General features: G+C 37.6%; 4 protein-coding genes and 1 pseudogene across 4 annotated transcripts; 4 read left to right on the plus strand and 1 right to left on the minus strand.

Annotated features, from left to right (window-relative positions):
* The first annotated feature begins 4,090 nt into the window (after positions 1-4,090).
* LOC145602980 (pentatricopeptide repeat-containing protein At3g49740 pseudogene) lies at positions 4,091-6,402 on the plus strand (annotated as a pseudogene).
* Positions 6,403-7,434: 1,032 nt separating this feature from the next.
* Positions 7,435-8,846, plus strand: LOC145602602 (disease resistance protein RGA2-like). The gene is made up of 2 exons (XM_081658782.1): positions 7,435-8,107; positions 8,545-8,846. Exons 1-2 carry the CDS (start codon positions 7,435-7,437, stop codon positions 8,844-8,846), a joined length of 975 nt encoding a protein of 324 aa, XP_081514908.1.
* Positions 8,847-8,894: 48 nt separating this feature from the next.
* LOC145602603 (putative disease resistance protein RGA4) lies at positions 8,895-10,112 on the plus strand. Its single transcript, XM_081658783.1, has one exon. The coding sequence runs from the start codon at positions 8,895-8,897 to the stop codon at positions 10,110-10,112; it is 1,218 nt and encodes a 405-aa protein (XP_081514909.1).
* Positions 10,112-11,533, plus strand: LOC145602604 (uncharacterized). Its single transcript, XM_081658784.1, has one exon. The coding sequence runs from the start codon at positions 10,112-10,114 to the stop codon at positions 11,531-11,533; it is 1,422 nt and encodes a 473-aa protein (XP_081514910.1).
* A 265-nt stretch (positions 11,534-11,798) lies between these two features.
* On the minus strand, positions 11,799-17,042 carry LOC145603016 (squalene monooxygenase SE1-like). The gene is made up of 8 exons (XM_081659150.1): positions 16,586-17,042; positions 14,582-14,693; positions 14,273-14,447; positions 13,990-14,158; positions 13,592-13,813; positions 13,215-13,490; positions 12,775-13,053; positions 11,799-12,190 (listed from the first exon to the last, which is right to left on the minus strand). The coding sequence occupies exons 1-8, from the start codon at positions 16,829-16,831 to the stop codon at positions 12,086-12,088; spliced, it is 1,584 nt and encodes a 527-aa protein (XP_081515276.1). The 5' UTR covers positions 16,832-17,042; the 3' UTR covers positions 11,799-12,085.
* Positions 17,043-18,174: the final 1,132 nt, after the last annotated feature.

Consider the following 18,174-nt stretch of genomic DNA (forward strand, 5'->3'; position numbering starts at 1 on the left):
AAAAAAAAAAAAAAAAAAAAAAAAAAAAAAAACCGAAAAATAGCCCTTGGATGAGACTCAAATGACGATGCTTATACGATTTGCTTGCTTGACTCTTGAGTGATGAGTAAAGTTCTTTTAGAAGGGTGTGTGCAAGAGTTGGGGTCATTTAGAGGCTTATTAATCTCGATTGCACTAGTGTATATGAAATGAAAACCGATGAATGCTCAATTGCACGTCTAGCATAGGATATTGTCTAATTTGCCCAAAGTAGGATATGTTTGAATCAAATTGCGGTCCCTTGTGCCCTTGGTGTGTCTCCCTTCCTCCCCGAAACGAAACTCTGCTAGGGAATTAGTTCTATGCATATCTTGTGTAATAAGTGGCATAATAAGCCACATGTTTCGAATAAAAGAAAGAGCCGCTCAAAGTTAAAAGAGGCGAGGGCAATGAATGAAAAAAAAAAAAAAAAAAAAAAAAAGAGGGGGAGAGTGGAGAAGTGAAAATAAATAAATAAATAAAACTCCTCCAAAATCCTCAAAATTTTCACTTTTTCTATTCTAGAGGTCAATTTGTGGATGCCTCCCACACGCTTTCTATTTTGAAGTTTCTTGTGTAAATTCCCGAATTAGAGCGTAGTTGAAAGGGCTTTGCAACTTTGGACTATCTAGACGTGCTCTAATGAACTAGTAAAAGGTATAACGAAGTATCCTAGTGCAGCCTTGCTTAGTTCGCCTCTCTACCCCCAACTTAGGTGCACATTTGTATGAACGGTAATTCTTGAAAGTTGCTCACTTGTTTTGCTTGTGTTTTGTATCCCGATGAGTTGACTTGGGCAATAAAAATATCGGTTTTGTGTGTTTTGACCACTTTGAGGACAACAATGTGCTATGTCAGTTGGTGTGGTTTGTGTGAGTTGTGGGTTAAGCTCAAGGGAAACCCTCACGAGATAAAAACTCGTCCTCTTAGGCGACTTAGGGGTTTAAATTGCTTTCACTTGTGCTAAAAGTGTTTATGGTTCTTGCCATGCGGATTTGTGTTTGAGTTTTCTCTCCTTGGTTTGATCATTAGCAAGTAATCTTCCTTCTTAATTTGGCATGTTTGTTTTGCTCGAGGACTAGCAAAAACTTAGCTTGGGGGGATTTGATAACTTGTTATTTGATACGATTTTAGGGTGATTTTTGAACCTTGTTTACTTGAAATGTTAGCATTTTGGTTCACTTTCTATCCTATTTTCATTCAATTTTTGTGTATCCCTTGCTTCACGGGTTTTTAGTGTTTTTGTTGAGTTTTCAGGACCAAAAACCGATGATTTGAAGCATATGGATGACAAACCAAGTTCAGAAGCCGTAACAAAGGAGCAAAACTGAAGAGAATGTGAAGAAAAGGGCCTAGAAGATCCTGCACGGACGTGCCATGTCCTGCACGGCCGTGCAGGACAGTCTCAGTCAAACTTTGCTACTGCCCGATTTGGCACGGACGTGCAAGGATTCAGCACGTCCGTGCATCTCAGCCAGCACGTCCGTGCCATAAACTGCACGGCCGTGCAGTTAGCCTGGCCAAATCTGAGCTACTGCCCGAATCTGCACGTCCGTGCTTAGGGTGGCACGTCCGTGCCACCTTGGCTGCACGTCCGTGCCACCCCTGGCACGTCCGTGCGCACCTGCAGAAAATCCCGACTCTTGTTTTCTCCGTCCTTTTTATTTGAGGGTCATATAAATACCCCCTTAGACTCTATTGTAAAGGGGGATCCAAGTTTTCAGAGCTTCCTTTTAGTTTGTAGTTGTAGAAACATAAATTCTCTCAAATCATTAGTTAGATTCAATTATTAGTTGGGAATTCTCAATCTCAATCATTGTAGAAGACAAGTTCCTCCATTGTTATTCAATTTCAAGCTTCAATTAGTAATTTCTCCAACCTTTTTCTACTTAATTTCTGATTTCATTTGCTTTTGCATGTCATTTAAATCTTCTTAAGTTCTTGGTAATTTGTTATTGGATGATAGTTATTTCAATCGTTAACCACTTTCTTCCAATTATTGAAGTAGTTAGAACCCTAATTGTTGATTGCATGTTTATAAATATGAGTTGTGAGTAGTCTTCTTGCTAGGGGTTGGGTGAAGCTCAACCTTTTGGGTTAGTTATGCAAATATGGGAGGAACATTGATGTTTGTATTGCAATTAAATTGATTATATGAGATTGCTTGTTAGTTCTTCATGATAGGATTAGCTACCCTTGACTTAGGAATTTGATAGCATGATGTGCCTAATTTGACATGGAAGTGTAAATTGAGTATGTCATTACTTATTGTAATTTGATTATGTATCATCTATTGCTAGACTAATGAGGAATCTAAGTTTAGTAGTGTGAGTTGTTTTCCTATTGCATGAGGTTGATTTTACATATAGTCCTTGCTATAACTTGTCTATTTTACTCCCGTTTGCTTAATTGCCTTGGTTGAGTGGATTCCATTCCCTAGTGTCTTTAATCCATTGATTTAGAACCATAGTTTGTTTGTCTACTTGACGAAACCCAATTCACCATTGACTTCGAATTAGCTTAAGTGTTAAGATCTTTAGCAACCATATCCCGTTCCTTGTGGACCGAACTCTTACTTGTCATTATGCTTGGTTTGTAAGGTGTTTGTTAATAAATGTGTTTGATTGAGTGTGGAATGAGCGACCGTTCTAACGCCCATCAGTTTTCAAAATGCTTTTGGCGCCAAAATTCAAATATTATTTTGGCTCCAAATAATAAATTTATTAAATACCCTTTTTATAAAATACTTCTTAACTAATTAATTAGAAAATACGTATGAAAATACGGGGTATTACAATGACCATAAGATGTATCCCCCAAGGTCTAAAGACTTTTCGCCACCGGGTCCCGTAACATCAAAAATTCCTCAAAAAGCGTGGATAATAGCTTCAATTTTGGAATTTTTTGACCTTTTTACTCCTGAAAATAAATTTTTTTGACATGTTTACCATGGTCTCTAATAGTCTCCGGGAATCCTATTGGTTGGGTGGAACCATCCAATTTGTCTTAAAATGATCAATTTACCCGTTCGAAACTTGTACCGATTTCGTGAACTCTAGCCTACCACGGACATTTTTGACATTATATAATGGACATATATGATTTCAAACGTCATTATATGACCCTTAGATGTATTCTCCAGGGTCTCAAGACGTTTCGCCACCGGGCACCGTAACATCAAAATTTCCTCAAAAATCGTGGATAATAGCCTTCAATTTTAGAATATTTGACCAGTTCGAAACTTGTACCGATTTCGTGAACTCAAGACTATCACGGACATTTTTGACAACATATAATGGTCATATATGATTTCAAACGTCATTATATGACCCTAAGATGTATCCCGACAGTGAAGACTGAAGGTCAGAAGGAGGAAGGGGCAATTAAATGATGTTTTAGTTTTACTTATTTCAAAAAAAAAAAAAAGAATAATTACACCTTTATGTGACCTGGTCAAAATGAGTCAACCTCTAATGATCTCGAACGAGCCAATATTTGGATAATCTGGAGCGATCGAGCAAGCCAATCTTTGCCTCCTATTTTTTCAAAACAATATGAGTAGTATACTTATTCTGCTTATATTTAAGTTTGATTTGTGCTCGTATCATGTTGAGTCTGAGAGTTTCTCTTTATGTGGTCAACTAGTCATATTATGTTAATTTTTGTTTTAAAGACTAGTCATATCATATTAAAATTGCCTAATCTATTTAAAATGGAGCTGATCATGGGTTGGTTCACGTTTTGGCTAAAATAAAGTAATCCCAATTCAAGTAATGGTGAGTTATGCCTGAATCCGCATAATATCGAGTTAAAGAAGCGAACTTTGAACTGTTTACGCCTAAAGTTGTGCCCACATATGAAATTTTTATCCAATTTCAAGTTAAACTTAATAGAACTCTAAGCTCAGAATTGCTACCCAAACCCGCTAATTTTGCGGGGTAGGTCGAGTCGAGATGTGTTATCGTGTTTGATAACTTTGATTATCAATTTAGCATTGATGTTGAGTATATATGGGGCAATGGCCTATCGTTACTAATTGGTAATTAGCTCTTGACTCTGATGCAACAAGCTAATGAATTTGGTATGCCACACCCAAAGAGCTAAACTTGTAACACAGGATGCCGCAAAACAACTCATAAAACTCAACTCCCAATTGTCGAAACTTACCCGCTCAAATCGTCACCATGATTGTCTCTCTCTTTTCCTGCAAATTCATTCATCTGATAGCTTGAACCCAGATCATTATTCTCTCTCTTCTGCTCTAACTTCCTCTGCCAACATACCCAACTCCAGATTTGGAAACCAGCTTCATGCTCATGCCATTTTCACTGGACTTAAAGGTTTCCCCCATGTCTCAAACACTCTCCTTTCACTCTATGCCAAAACTGAGGACTTGGGTTCTGTTAGAACCGTCTTTTCTGAATTGGGTACCCCTGATAATTACTCTTGGACTACTTTGTTATCTGCATATACTAAGTTGGGTCAGGTTGATTATGCCTGCCAACTGCTTGATGAAATGCCTCTGAGAAATGTTGCACCTTGGAATGCTGTAATTACTGGTTGTTCTGAAATTGGGTATGATGATGTTGCATTTGACTTGTTTAGGAGGATGCATATATTGGGTGTGAGGCATGATAATTACACTTTTGCTTGCGTTCTTAGCTTGTGTTCTGTTGTCGAATTACATGGCTTTGGGAAGCAAGTGCATTCGTTGGTCTTTAAGAGTGGGTTTTTGGGTTGGAGCTCGGCGGTTAATTCTTTGCTTACAATGTATTTTAACTCTGGAAATTCCATTGATGCTCGTAAAGTTTTTGAAGATGCATATGAGATGGTGCGCGATGTGATTACCTATAATGCAATGATCAATGGGTTGGCAAGTCTTGAGAGGAAGGAAGAGGCTTTGGTTATATTTCAAGAAATGTTAGAGGCTCGGTTAAGACCTACTGAATTAACTTTTGTGAGCCTAATGAGCTCGGGTTTGGTACTCGACATGTGCCTCCAGTTACATGCTCAGGCTGTTAAGGCAGGTTATGAAACTTGCACAGCTGTGAGCAATGTTGCCATGGCCATGTATGCTGAACATGATTTATTAGATTCTGTTAGAAAAATATTTGAAAAATTGGAAGTGAAGGATGTTGTTTCATGGAACACTATGATAGCTGGATATGCTCATAACAATGATATGGAATTAGCAATCTTAGCTTATATGGAGATGCAGAGGACTGGGTTTGTACCAGACGAGTATACAATCGGAGCCCTCTTAGCTAGCTCAGGTAGCTTAGAAATTGTCCAGATGATCTATGCCCTTGTGCTGAAAAATGGGCTCAGTTTAACAAGTGAAGTTATTAATGCTTTGGTGTCTGCATGCTGTAAGCAAGGTGACATTGATCTGGCCTGTCAAATATTCTGCAGCATGCACTCTAAGAATCTGATTACCTGGAATGCAATTATTTCGGGATTCTTGTTAAATGGATACCCTGTGCAGGCTCTTGAACTGTTTCTTCAGCTGCAGAAGTCAAAAATTAGACCAGATGTATACACTCTAACTATTGTATTGAGCATCTGTTCCAGTGTTTCAGCCTTAAGTCATGGAAAGCAGGTCCATTGCTACATCCTAAGACGATTATTTATAAATGAAATTTCCTTGGGAAATGGCCTCATCACCATGTATGCAAAAAGTGGGCTCCTGGATTGGTCTGTTAAGGTATTTAAATGCATGAGCACAAAGAACATTGTGAGTTGGAATGCCATCATTTCTGCATTAGCACAATATGGAGAGGGGAAACAAGCTGTCAGGTACTTCACATTGATGCATAATGAGATTGGGCTTAAACCTGACCAAGCCACTTTTACTGCTGTTTTATCTGCTTGCTGCCGTACTGGTCTAATTTGCGATGGCATTCGCATATTTAATGCAATGATCAATGATTATGGATTGGAACCTGGAGTAGATCACTTTTCTTGCCTTGTAGACCTGTTAGGGAGAGCTGGATATGTTGATGAGATGGAGAGACTAATTGAGAGTGAGGATTACAAGGCTAATCCCAATATTTGGTGGACTTTGTTTAGTGCATGTGCTGTCTATGGAAACGTAAGGCTAGGAAGGATTGTTGCTGGGTTGCTTCTTCAAACTGAGAAAAACGACCCATCAGTTTATGTATTGCTGTCAAATATTCATGCAAACGCTGGACAATGGGAAGATGCAGCTCAAGTTAGGGAGTTGATGAAAACAGTTCGTGTTGTAAAGCAACCTGGGTGCAGTTGGATCAAGCCATAGTAATGTCGAAAAATCAATTTGACAAAAAGATACTGTTGTTGAGCTTTGCTTAGAAAATCCCTAAGTCACCCTTCATATGAAGTGAAGTAAATGTAATTACACCATCTTCTTTAATACAACTTCATTAGCGCCAGCTTGGTTTGGGGTGGTTTTAGTAGATAGTGAACAAAATAATCAGAGCTCTTAATGCAGAAAATTCAAGAGGAAAGAGGACGACCTTGGACAATCGTTTCAGAAATCGTACATCTCCTGAGATGCCGCCTCCTTTAGTTCTGTGGTCCATTGATATTGCTTGCTACTGCCTCACACCCTCACTGCATACATACACTAACCAAGCTCAATCCCCTTAATATATTCAGCATCTTTGTCTGACTGTAGTCCTTGTTTATTGTTTTTATGGGAATAGCACAGATTATTAGCTTTAGCAGGTAGCAATCTGGCGTTGTATTAAAACAAATCGACCTACACCATCCATCCACTGTATGTATTCCCTCTGTTCCTATATATTTTTTGCCCCTTTGCTTTTTTTTTTACAGTTTATAAGATGCTTCTTAAAATGAGTATATCTCTATATCTGTGAACGTAAAATAGATTAAAAAAAAAAAAAAATGATCTTAATAAAATATACCAAGGGCTCGTTTTGAGGAATAAGGTACTATTGTATCTTCTTTCAAATTAACTTGATCACGAAGAATAATAAAGTATGTCATCAAAACTTTAGATGCTTTTCTTGATGAATTTTACAGATTCTGATACTTTTCTCATTTAAACAAAGTCAAGTGTACTAAACCTGCGGTGAGGTTCGAATTTGATATTTCTCCTCCCTTTTAACTGATGAACACATACATGAAATAATAAATATGCTTAGTGTGGGAAATGATTTATGAATAAAGTATTGCTACTTTTCTTTGTTTATAGTTTTTCTTTGATCACGTAAAGAATGGATGCAAATTAAATTGACATAATTTCTGAAAACTATTCTCTAAGTTATCTCAATCTATATATACATCTAACATCTTCAATTTTGGCCAATGATCTTATAGCGGCATTAACGTAGAACACCTCTACAAACACTCACTCAACTCTCCCTTAAAAAGTACGTTGAATTGAAATCGATCAAAAGCTTTCTCTGAAAAATAATGGAGGGCATTTTGGCAGATGCGGCCACCTCTATTCTGAAGATAGTGGCCGGAAGGGCAACGGAAGAGATGACCCTAGCTCTGGGGTTTAAGGATGACCTAAACAAGTTGGTCGAAAAGCTGCAGATGATACAAAGCACATTGCTGCACAGTGGTGTTGAGAATTGGTCTTCTCATAAACCAATAAGCAGCCCTGTTCAGCTGTGGTTGAAAAAAGTGCAACGCATAGCCTATGATGCTGAAGATATCTTTGATCTTTTAGCCTATGAGAAAGTCCGAAGAGGGCTTGGTTCAAAGATCCCTTTGAAAAGAAGGGTCTGTTTCTTTTTCTCATCATCCAACCCCATCATCTCCCGGCAATCCATGGCTCACCGGATTAACAGAGTCATCAAGGCCATTGAAGAGGCTGAGCGAGATGCTCACACCGTTGTCAATATTACTGCTGCTGTTGCTGGTGCTGGTACTTCTTACTCTGGTACGCAGCTCCCCTCCAGGGGTTTCGAATTGGGTTCAGGTTCAGCTAAAGGTCTGTTACAACAAACTCGAGAGCATGTTGATCTCCATAACATCATAGGGAGGGATCACGACGAGGCATTGCTGGTGGATAAGCTATGCGGATCATCCAATCATGACAACGACCATATATCTGTCATTGCAGTTGTTGGAGTTGGAGGTAATCTTATTACTCATTTTTTTTTACCATATTATTCGGTAGGGTAATCCAACAGTAACTGTTGACCATGACTAAAACTTTAATCAGGCTTCGTATTTAATTCTGGATAATTAAGGTTAAATGAGAAATTCTTTATAATGAGAATGATAAGAAGGATTTTATGTGCATATATTTTAAACTAAATGTACATATTTTTTTTTAGTTAAATGTGAAAATACAAATATAAAAAAAAAAAAAATCAAATTTGATGTGCAAAAATTTTGAATATAACGTGCATAATTTCTGTTATCAAAAAATTGATAAATTTTGTCAATTCAAAAATCATTTTTGCATATTTAGTGGAAAAATATATGCATATTTAGTGAAAACCTTTTGTAAAATTCATCCTTCTCATCCATCCGTTAAAGATATTGATGCTATAAAAATTTGATGCATAGGTTTGGGCAAAACTGTACTAGCAAAAAAGGTTTTGGTGAACAAACAAGTGACGGATCATTTTGCACAACGAATTTGGGTTGTTGTATCACAAGATTATGACATCCGAAAGATTTTAGTTAGTATGCTGGAGTTTGTCAATGGAAGCAATAGTAGGGATGCCAGCAGCGAAATAGTAATAAGAAAACTCGGTGAAAAACTTTATGGAAAGAGATACTTACTTGTGCTGGATGATGTTTGGAATACCCATCAAGGTCTTTGGAATGCAATGAAAAGTTCACTGGAAAGTATTGGTGGTTCTTAGGAAAGCATGATTTTGGTAACAACTAGAGATAAACATGTTGCACAGACAATGCACACGTCTTCAACTCATGAATTGCCAGAGCTCTCAAAAGATGATAGTTGGTCTTCGTTTAAACAAGTTGCCTTTGCAAATAAGTCTCTGGAAAACATATCTATGTTGGAAACCACTGGTGAAAAGATTGTTCGGAAATGTAAGGGAAATCCTCTAGCAATAAAGACCATTGGAGGAATATTGCAAACTAAACAACATTCTTACGAGTGGGAGAACATTGAGCAAAGCGAGCTATGGGATTTACCACAGGATGATGATACTGGAATATTACCATCGTTGAAGCTCAGCTACAACCATTTGCCATCTCCATTTTTGAAGAAGTGCTTTTCCTTTTGTGCTGTGCATACAAAGAGCGAGACAATGGGTAAAATATGGTTGAAATGTAGATGGATGGCTCTGGGCATAATTGAACAATCTGATAGTAGAGAATTGATGGAGGATATTGCTGAAGGATATATTAATTTGTTGCTAAACATTTCCTTCTTACAGGAAGTAGAAAGGGATGAAGTTGGAGATGTAGTACTACTATACACTATGCATGACCTAGTGCATGACCTAGCAACATCAGTTTCTAGGCACGAGACATTGTTATTGGAAGAAGGTAAACAGGCGACAACCACCATATCTGATGTTCGACATGTGGCTATATATGGACACGTGGAAGGGACATCAGATTTTTTGCAAAGATCAGTTGTTGAAAATTTACGCTCACTATGCATCGTTGAGAGTTTACCTAGAGGATTATTAGAGTATGTCAAGTATATACGTGTGTTAGAATTACACAAGGTACGTCTAGAAGATGTTCCAAAATCTATTCCTGGATTGAAGTGTTTAAAGAACCTTAGTTTGGTAAGTATTCCAATTAAGGTGTTGCCTGAATTTATCACAAAATTATACAACCTACAAGTTTTGGTTCTAAGAGATTGTGAACTGTTAAAGGAGTTACCTCGAGGATTAGCTAATTTGGTTAATCTGAGGCATCTTTTTTTTAACAGCATGATCCAAGTTCCAGCAGGGATGATTAAGCAGTTGAGGTGTTTGCAAACCCTTCCACCTCTGTGGGTAAGTGACGGGGGATTTCAGATTTCAGAATTGGGATATTTGCCTCACGTGAGTGGCTTTTTGAAAATTCACGGCCTTGAACTCATCAAGAGCAAACTGATGCTGAAAATGCAAAGATATCAGAGAAATCGAGAGTTAAGAAGTTTGGGCTAATGTGGAATAGTGACAGTGACTGGGTAAAGCATGAGGAGGTGTTAGATGACTTGTACCCAACCCGTAATTTGAGAGTTTTGTTACTCAAAAGGTATGGAGGTGAGAAATTTCCATCTTGGTTTATGAGAATGGGGGCAGTCTACAACCTGGTAAAGATTATAGAGCTTAGTGATTGTAAGAGGTGCCAAACATTGCCAACATTGGGGAATCTGCCTTCTCTTGAAAGGCTTCGGATCAGAAATATGGATAGGTTGGAGCACATAGGTGCAGAGTTGTACTGTAATGCTGAGGAATTAACTGAGGATGCAGGTAGCAATTCCAACTTAGGGGTCGTATACTTTTCAAGCTTGAAAATACTTCAACTTTGTGGGCTTGAGAATTTAACAGAATGGGGTGAACCGTGCTCTAGGGCGAGGCCATCAATGACTATCTTTCCTTCTCTGGAAGAATTAGTTATGGAAGACTGCCCAAAATTGAGAATAGCTCCAAGTAGGTTCCCCTCTCTTACAAAGCTAATTGTGAAAATCAACATTTGTGGTCTTCCTGTGTTAAACATACTTGACAATGAAAGTAGCCGTGCTTGCCTGAAGAATCTTCATATCGAAAAGGTGGTGGAGCTCACAAGTCTATCTCTGAAGTTGATTGAGTATTGCACATCTCTCCGAACATTGCACATTGAAAACTGCCAGAATCTGACTTGCTTGCCAGAGCGCCTATCAAAGTTGGGTTGTCTAGAAATGTTGGATATACGTTGTTGTTCTAACCTGGAGTCTCTACCCAACCTCAGCGGTCTAGCCTCATTGCGTAATCTTCAAATTGTCTTGAATGATAATTTAAAGTATCCTCCAGAGGGTCTGCAATGCTGCACGTCGCTAAAAGAATTGACGATTCATAGATGTCCAAAAATTGAGACGCTCCCTGACCTGACAGCATTGACTCGTCTTACTGTTGTTGATATAGGAGGTATGCCCAAGATGATACGTCAGTTGCCTCCCCTTCTTCCTTGTCTTCAAGTGCTACACATTGGGAGTTATGATCAGCTAGATCATTTTCCAGATATAAGTCCCCTTTTGAAAATCACTTCTCTCAAAACTTTGTTGGTGTATGGTTGGATAAACCAACATGCGAATATTAATCTTCCAGAACAACTTCAACACTTTAAGACGCTGCAACGATTATATATTACTGGCTTTGAGCATCTGGAAAGTCTTCCGGATTGGATAGGAGACCTTTCATCTCTCCAACTGTTGGTCCTTTCCAAATGCAACAAGTTGAAGAAATTAGCGGCAGAGGATGCTATGAAGCAACTCACCAAATTATGGATTATAATTAATGAATGCCCCCTGCTGGAGGAAGCCATCAAGATCAATGGCACAGAGCATCACAAGATTTCCCACATTCAAGTTGACATTAACAAATGAATTTAAATTTTATTTTTCATGTAAAATTTCGGCTTCTGTATTTATACATTTCTAACATTTATATTTGCTTCTGGAATATTGCCATCGTTGAAGCTCAGTTGCAACCATTTGCCTTCTCCGTTTTTGAAAAAGTGCTTTTTTCTTTTGAGCTATGCTTCCAAAGGATGCTTGAATGGGAAAAAAAAAATGGCTGATATTTAATTGGGAGCTCTAGGCCTAATCAAACAGTTAGACAGCAAGTGGTATACTAGTACGAGTAATAGTATATGGTTAAGATCCAAAATGTAAATACGTAATAAAAATACATAAGTAGAAAGTTTAACATTCACAATGGAAAAATATACATATAAAACAGTTCATGACAGTTTTGATAATCATGAATGAAGTTCAATAAATAGGAGTGGTATCTTAATACAATTATCTCCAGTTTGCTCTTAATAGGAGCTTATAAAGAACAAGCCTGATTAACTTTCAAAGAGACTAGTATATTCAGCACCACCATAGCAGGCAATTTTGGATGCGTGAACTATCTTCTTTACTGTTTTAGAAACATCACTTTACATGAATACGCCTATGATATGCTGGAACAGTTGCAGGGAAAAACATTTGCCTCAGTCCCTCTGCCTTCATTATAGGAAAGATGATCCCGGCTGCACCCTGCAACAGAGATTAACGATTTTCTCAATCAGCTTGGCAAAGAAAATATGTACTCTTCATTGAACATAGCTAGCAGAAGAGGGAAACAAAAAGGTAGCCACAACTATGAAGGTTCTCACAAGGGACTGGAATCAAAGTCTTTGGCAGTCATTCCAGCTAAGCTAAGGTAAAAATAACAGCCACGGATTGGAGTATTTAAATTTGGCTACTAGTACTTGAAGGAAATTGTTTAGGTGCTACTGGTCTGGAATGGAGGCGCTCCTCTTACTGGTCGACATGTTTTTTAATTTCTAATATTGTCTTTGTCCATAAACACCTACTCCAATCTGATGCCGACATAAAGATAATGACCTTTGACTTTGGTTTGCAATTTTCATCTAGTTCAACAGCTAGTTTAACCAAAACAATTGCTAATTTAACAGATTTTAACTTCAACTAGTAATAACCCCCTTTTTACTTAATAACTTTGAAGATACTTATAAGCTAGGTTTGGCGAATAGAGCATAAATCAGCTGCAATTTGCTACAAAAACACGTGTAACATGAGACTAAAATCAGACTACATATGGAGAAGAAATGCCATACCGATAGCAATCTTATGCCAAGCCAAAGTCCCTTTATTGAAGGAAAAGGAATCAACAGGCGACCAACACCATATATAGCCACAGCAAAGAAGTGAGCTACTAAGCTCAATGGCCGAGGATTTAGACCAGAGAGTAAAGCAATTGGGCCATTTGAGAACACTCCTCCAAGGCTTAAATAGTCAAAGCAAGCCTCACGCATTTCCTTGTGAGCTTCGTCAGGTGAAGCACAAAACACCTTATACAGGGCACCTGCCAAAGTGTTGATTGTGGATGCCACAGGCTGCAAGAAAGGTTGATATTTAATACTTATTAGTATATCAAGTTTGAGTATATTAATCCAGTTTAAACACGCGCACACGCACATTTTCAATTTGAGTATATCATGTAATTGTGTGTGCGTGCATGTAATTGTTGTCATGTTTACATGATGCATGCATATACCTTGCGCAAGGTGTAAAAAGACTCCAGATAATGGCACAACGAATCTGCATCATTTAGGTCCTTCAAAGGCCTCAGAAGGTCTCGGAGTACAACAACATCAGACAATGCCACTGTCATCCCACCTCCAGTTAAAGGATGTCGCATGTTGAAAGCATCGCCCATTAGTAAGGCTCCAGGAGTAGGCTGAGGAGTAGCAGGCATGCTTCTATTAGGCATTGTTCTTATATTCCCCTTGTCAACTGCTGCTACAAATGAATCTCTAATTTGAGCAGGAACCTGAAGCAGTAACATAAATTGTTGGAATCATGATGCCGGAAGGATTCTAATTACCAAAAGAACCAGAAAGTAACAAGACAGCATATATATTGCCACCGTACCTGAGGCGCCACCACTGTCTTCAGATACTTGGCCATTTCACCATTAGCAATAGAAGGCAACTTGTCCCCTGCTGGTACATCAACCAAGCAACGGACTTCTGTACTACTAATAGGGTAAAACAAAACAGGTGAAGGGTCCGCTAAAATAACATGTCCATGATTCGCATAAGGCAGTTGGCAGTTCTCCAGCACCAACCCCACAAAGTGTGAAGGCACTTCAACCTATGAAATGAGACAACACAGTAAGCAAGAGAAGCATCTAACAGGGAAAAGCAAAAACTAGATATAATTTGTTCGGTACATTTAAATTAAGTCCTCAAGTTTAAAGACATAAAGAAAGATTTATAGAGTATCATGAGACAATGACCATAGTTAAGACTTTACAAAGAAACTATCACCTTTGGGGAACAAAGAGAACGTCTCAGATTCGAGAAGCAACCATCACAGACAACTGTGAGAGGTGCATAGACCTTCAACTCCTCACCATTCTTGGTCTTGTAGTGAACCCCCTTGACTACTCCCTTTTCCTCAAGCAATGATGTAACTGTTCCCTGTTCCAACCGCACACTGGTACAAAAAATAAGGAAATGGAGATTCAGTAATTCGTACAAAAGATAATGCAATAGCAAACCTTTTGTCCAACGAAACAAAGTAAACACCAAGAAGAGAGAACAAAAGTACTTGGGAAGAGAAGCAGCCTTTTCTCTCATTCTCTGTATGAAACGTCCATTGTGAAAGCTCCTCCCAGACACATCTGAATCGAACTGTTCCAAGGGATAAGACAGTTTTATTTTCTTCCCTTCTTTGAAAAGACCATATCCAACCACCCTCTGTGCATCAATATTCCCAACGCAGTCTGAAACTCAGATTGAGATGAATAAATACAGTGAAAAACTCCAAAACACTTGCTGAAGATAATTGAAGGCAAAAACTCTGGAAAACAATAATGCAGGACTCTATTATAAAAACAAAACCAGAATCTGTGCATACCCTCAAGGCCCAATTCAATCAATTTCAAGTATCCTCCTGGCTGTAGAAGCTCCCCAACTATTCTGTCAGGTTCACTTAAGTCTCTTTCAATCACATGAACACGCCGACCATCCTGCAATCACTGCAAACGTCTAGATCAGGAAAGAGGAGGAGAAAAGATAACAAGTAATCCTTTTGTTTTACACAGATAGTCTTCGTTTGACGGTAGAATTTGATAATTTTGACTATTAAGGTTTCTACAAGTTATTTCATGTTATCAGTCAATATGTACTTTTTTCAACTTAAAAATCAAAGTTAAGAAATTTAGATTATACGGAGTAAATATTGATTGGAAAACATACCAAAAAAAAGGAGAAAATAACTGGCAATTTCTTACTTCTACAATTCTAAGCATGCCCAAGGGCAAGAACCAAGAATTTAGCAGTTTAAGTTTTAAGTTTTAAACCTAAAAAGGTCAAAATATCTATCTTCAAAATAAATTATATACAGCAAAATACAACACAAGAGTAAAGTGCGTAAAACAATATACTTTAGCCCATATATAAACTGCAAAAATACTTAAATTAAAATTTCCAAGATTATAGGTGCAATAAGATATTCTAACTATCTTCCATTTCACTTTATGAAATCACTCTTTAAAGCTAACTAAGGGAGATAATAACATCCCCATATGCAACCAGAGAAGGTAAACAATCTGTTTAGGAGTTTACAGTTTTACACTACCTTAATGTAGTCTTTAGGCCAACGTACGCCAATTCTAGATCTCACACAATGAGGCACCTCCCTTACATGTATATACCCAAACATTGAAGAAAGGAAAATCATAGCAACTCAACATAGCTCTCCTTGTCTTGAATTTCAGCTTTAATCAAACTTGCTCAAAGGCAAAACACTTGCAATAACACACTAAAACTTAATAACCAACAATTCTTGAACTTAAGCAAGTCAAGTACCCTCCAACATATAATTAAATAACTGAGCTTACAATTGTAGCAAACCTTAATTTGTTATGGGAAAAAGTTCAATTATAGATGATAGATTATAACCATCATAATTCACCAGTAAAATGAAGCAAAACGCATGCAGATTTTCTCAATATTTCCAACTCCGATGATGGTAATGTAACCAAAAATACAGAAAGAACATGCTTCAGAGTCTTATTCTATTCTATACAATAGACAACTCTTTGCTTTTGCAAACAAAATAAGTCCCAATAAATTCAAATAATAAGGTGAGGACAATGTACTCATAGTCCCCAACTACAGTTGTAACAAAGGCAACAAATGTCATCTAACGTTTTTTCTAGACTAAAATTTGCAAGAGAAGTGCAGGACCTTGACATCACCTAAACTAACGAGCTATTTTAATCCTAAATATACAAAACTTTTAACAAATTGAAAAGCGTTACTTCCTCAGTCTATCTCATATTGTTCAGATTCTATCATTGTAAATTTGTAACAACTAACAAGGAGTCAAGGACCACATAGGCACATACCACTCTAAGGAACTAGAGATGAAGGCACGTGCACGGTGAAATCTTATGTAATCTCACTCAAGCTTACCTAAATGCGAACACAAATTTTAAACCCAAAACTTGAAAACTCCTACTTAAAACATTAAAAATGGGTTTGACTCGAACATTGATTCCAGATGAATTGTTTCAAACAATTATGACCCGAATCAAAACCGACTAACTCAACCCATTTGACTAGAAGAACATTATATTGTTAATTTTACATGCTACTAGAACAGTCCAATGGTTTAAACAATTGAATATAAAGAAGCTAAATCCAGAAATTGCACGGTCTCCTACAACAATAATAATCAATTGAAACTAAGAGTTAAACAATCAAATCCCATGTGAGTTCAGAACTTCTCTAGTAGATTACAAGTGGAAATTTATATCCAGAAAAACTCAACCACGCAGCTCAAACAACAATTTGACAGGCAAACAATCATAATTCCTGAAAATAAAAAGGAAAATAATTGTAGTATAAGCATCACCTTAGCAAGGGTATAAGCAAGAGCAGCGCCAGCAACGCCAGCGCCGACGATGATGACGTCAGGTTCGTCGGAAACAGAGCTAACTTCATCAGAATTCCGAACAGATTCCGAGTGAATTCCGGCGGAATTTAGTTCATCTTTTCTCTTGCTCTTAGATTTAACGTCACGAAAAAGCGAGAAGAAGAGAACAAACCCTAGGAGAGAGACTATGGAAATCCCAACAATGTACTGATCAATTACCACCATTTTTGTTACGAAATCAAAATTTCCGAATTCAATTGCTCTCCAATTACCCTTGTTCTTGATATTATAAGTATAATTGTTATTGATTTCTCCAGAAAATGAGAATGCAGTTATAGCAGATGATTTATAGGAGAGAGGAATTGAGAAGGATGAATGATTGAAAAGTAGGGATTTGGATTTGTGGTGGAGATGAAGAAGAGAGATAGTTGAAGAAGACGTTAAAGGGTCATACAGGTTAGATTTAATTTTGGGGGAAAAAGAGTGTTTCATTTAATTTCCTCCAAAATTATGGTAGGTTGTACTTGTATGCGTGTTTTGTTCTACACCATGGGTCTGTTTTCCTTTCGCGGGTTATTCAGGTGACTGCTTTTCACTTTTGAATTACACTCTTGAGTCTCGATTCCTCGGCAAACGGTCCGTTTTATTCACGTGATTTTTAATTATATGGAGTAATTTTTATTTCTTAACTATACCGTCTTTGTGCTATAATATAGAGTAATTTACACTATGTAACTATTTTTTACTACTGTAGTCATAAATTAATTTGATTTTAGCCTTTGGGTAGTGTATGCAAAACAAGTACTATCATGGTATCACGTAAAAATGTTTTTAGACAGAAATTAAAGTCAAATTTAAGTGAGTCAATTATTATGGAACGGAATAACAAATAGAGTAATTAAATTTATACATTATAGTCATGGAGCACCATTTAGGATCAAACACGTAAGCTATTGTTAGCCCATATGCTACTTCAGACTGCGTAAAAGATTTACTACTACAAGAATATTTAGGCAAGCAGCCGTTAGAACTCTTAGAAGGGAGAGATCTCCACGCTTCCCACGAGGTGCAAGATAGAAACGAGGAATGGTCTCTCCATTTTGATTGCTTGTGTTTAATGGACGACCCCACACGGCGATGGCAGTCAAGTACTCCGATTATGATTGTTGCATAGCCCATATGAAGACTATCCTAACTTTCGTGTACACTTAATTTCCATGAAAGTTTTTTCCTAGGGAAATTATTGTTGCGTAGATTTTATGTAATACAAAGTACATATTAAGGAATCTCTAATTATTCATACAAGTATCATTTAGATAATGCTTGGGAGTAAGGGGATTCCCTTACCTCTCCCCCTCTACTCTCAAGCAGTGACCTACGGTGCTAGGCCGGGTAAACCTGTGAAAGGTGTCGGTTCAGTAGGATCTTTTATCTTACTTTTAAAAATAAAATTAAAAAAATAAAAATAAAATAAAAATTGTACTCGGTGAAAGGAAATGACTATACAATCCGTATTTGACTACCCTCAATACACAAGCCACAGCATGTTATGCATGAAATTACCTTCG

The sequence above is a fragment of the Chenopodium album genome, chromosome 21, assembly GCF_948465745.1.
Source record: "Chenopodium album chromosome 21, dcCheAlbu1.1, whole genome shotgun sequence".
In the NCBI taxonomy this organism is placed as follows: domain Eukaryota; kingdom Viridiplantae; phylum Streptophyta; class Magnoliopsida; order Caryophyllales; family Amaranthaceae; genus Chenopodium; species Chenopodium album.

Bases quoted from the DNA above. Each gene is read 5' to 3' on its own strand.
- LOC145602602 (XM_081658782.1), top strand. From the start codon at position 7,435: ATGGAGGGCATTTTGGCAGATGCGGCCACCTCTATTCTGAAGATAGTG. The intron at 8,108-8,544 runs GTAATCTTATTA...TTTGATGCATAG, and splicing joins TGCAGTTGTTGGAGTTGGAG to GTTTGGGCAAAACTGTACTA.
- LOC145602603 (XM_081658783.1), top strand. From the start codon at position 8,895: ATGCACACGTCTTCAACTCATGAATTGCCAGAGCTCTCAAAAGATGAT.
- LOC145602604 (XM_081658784.1), top strand. From the start codon at position 10,112: ATGTGGAATAGTGACAGTGACTGGGTAAAGCATGAGGAGGTGTTAGAT.
- LOC145603016 (XM_081659150.1), bottom strand. From the start codon at position 16,831: ATGGTGGTAATTGATCAGTACATTGTTGGGATTTCCATAGTCTCTCTC. The intron at 14,448-14,581 runs GTATGCACAGAT...TCTGAGTTTCAG, and splicing joins GATTGAATTGGGCCTTGAGG to ACTGCGTTGGGAATATTGAT. The intron at 13,054-13,214 runs GTATATGCATGC...CCTTTCTTGCAG, and splicing joins CTTTTTACACCTTGCGCAAG to CCTGTGGCATCCACAATCAA.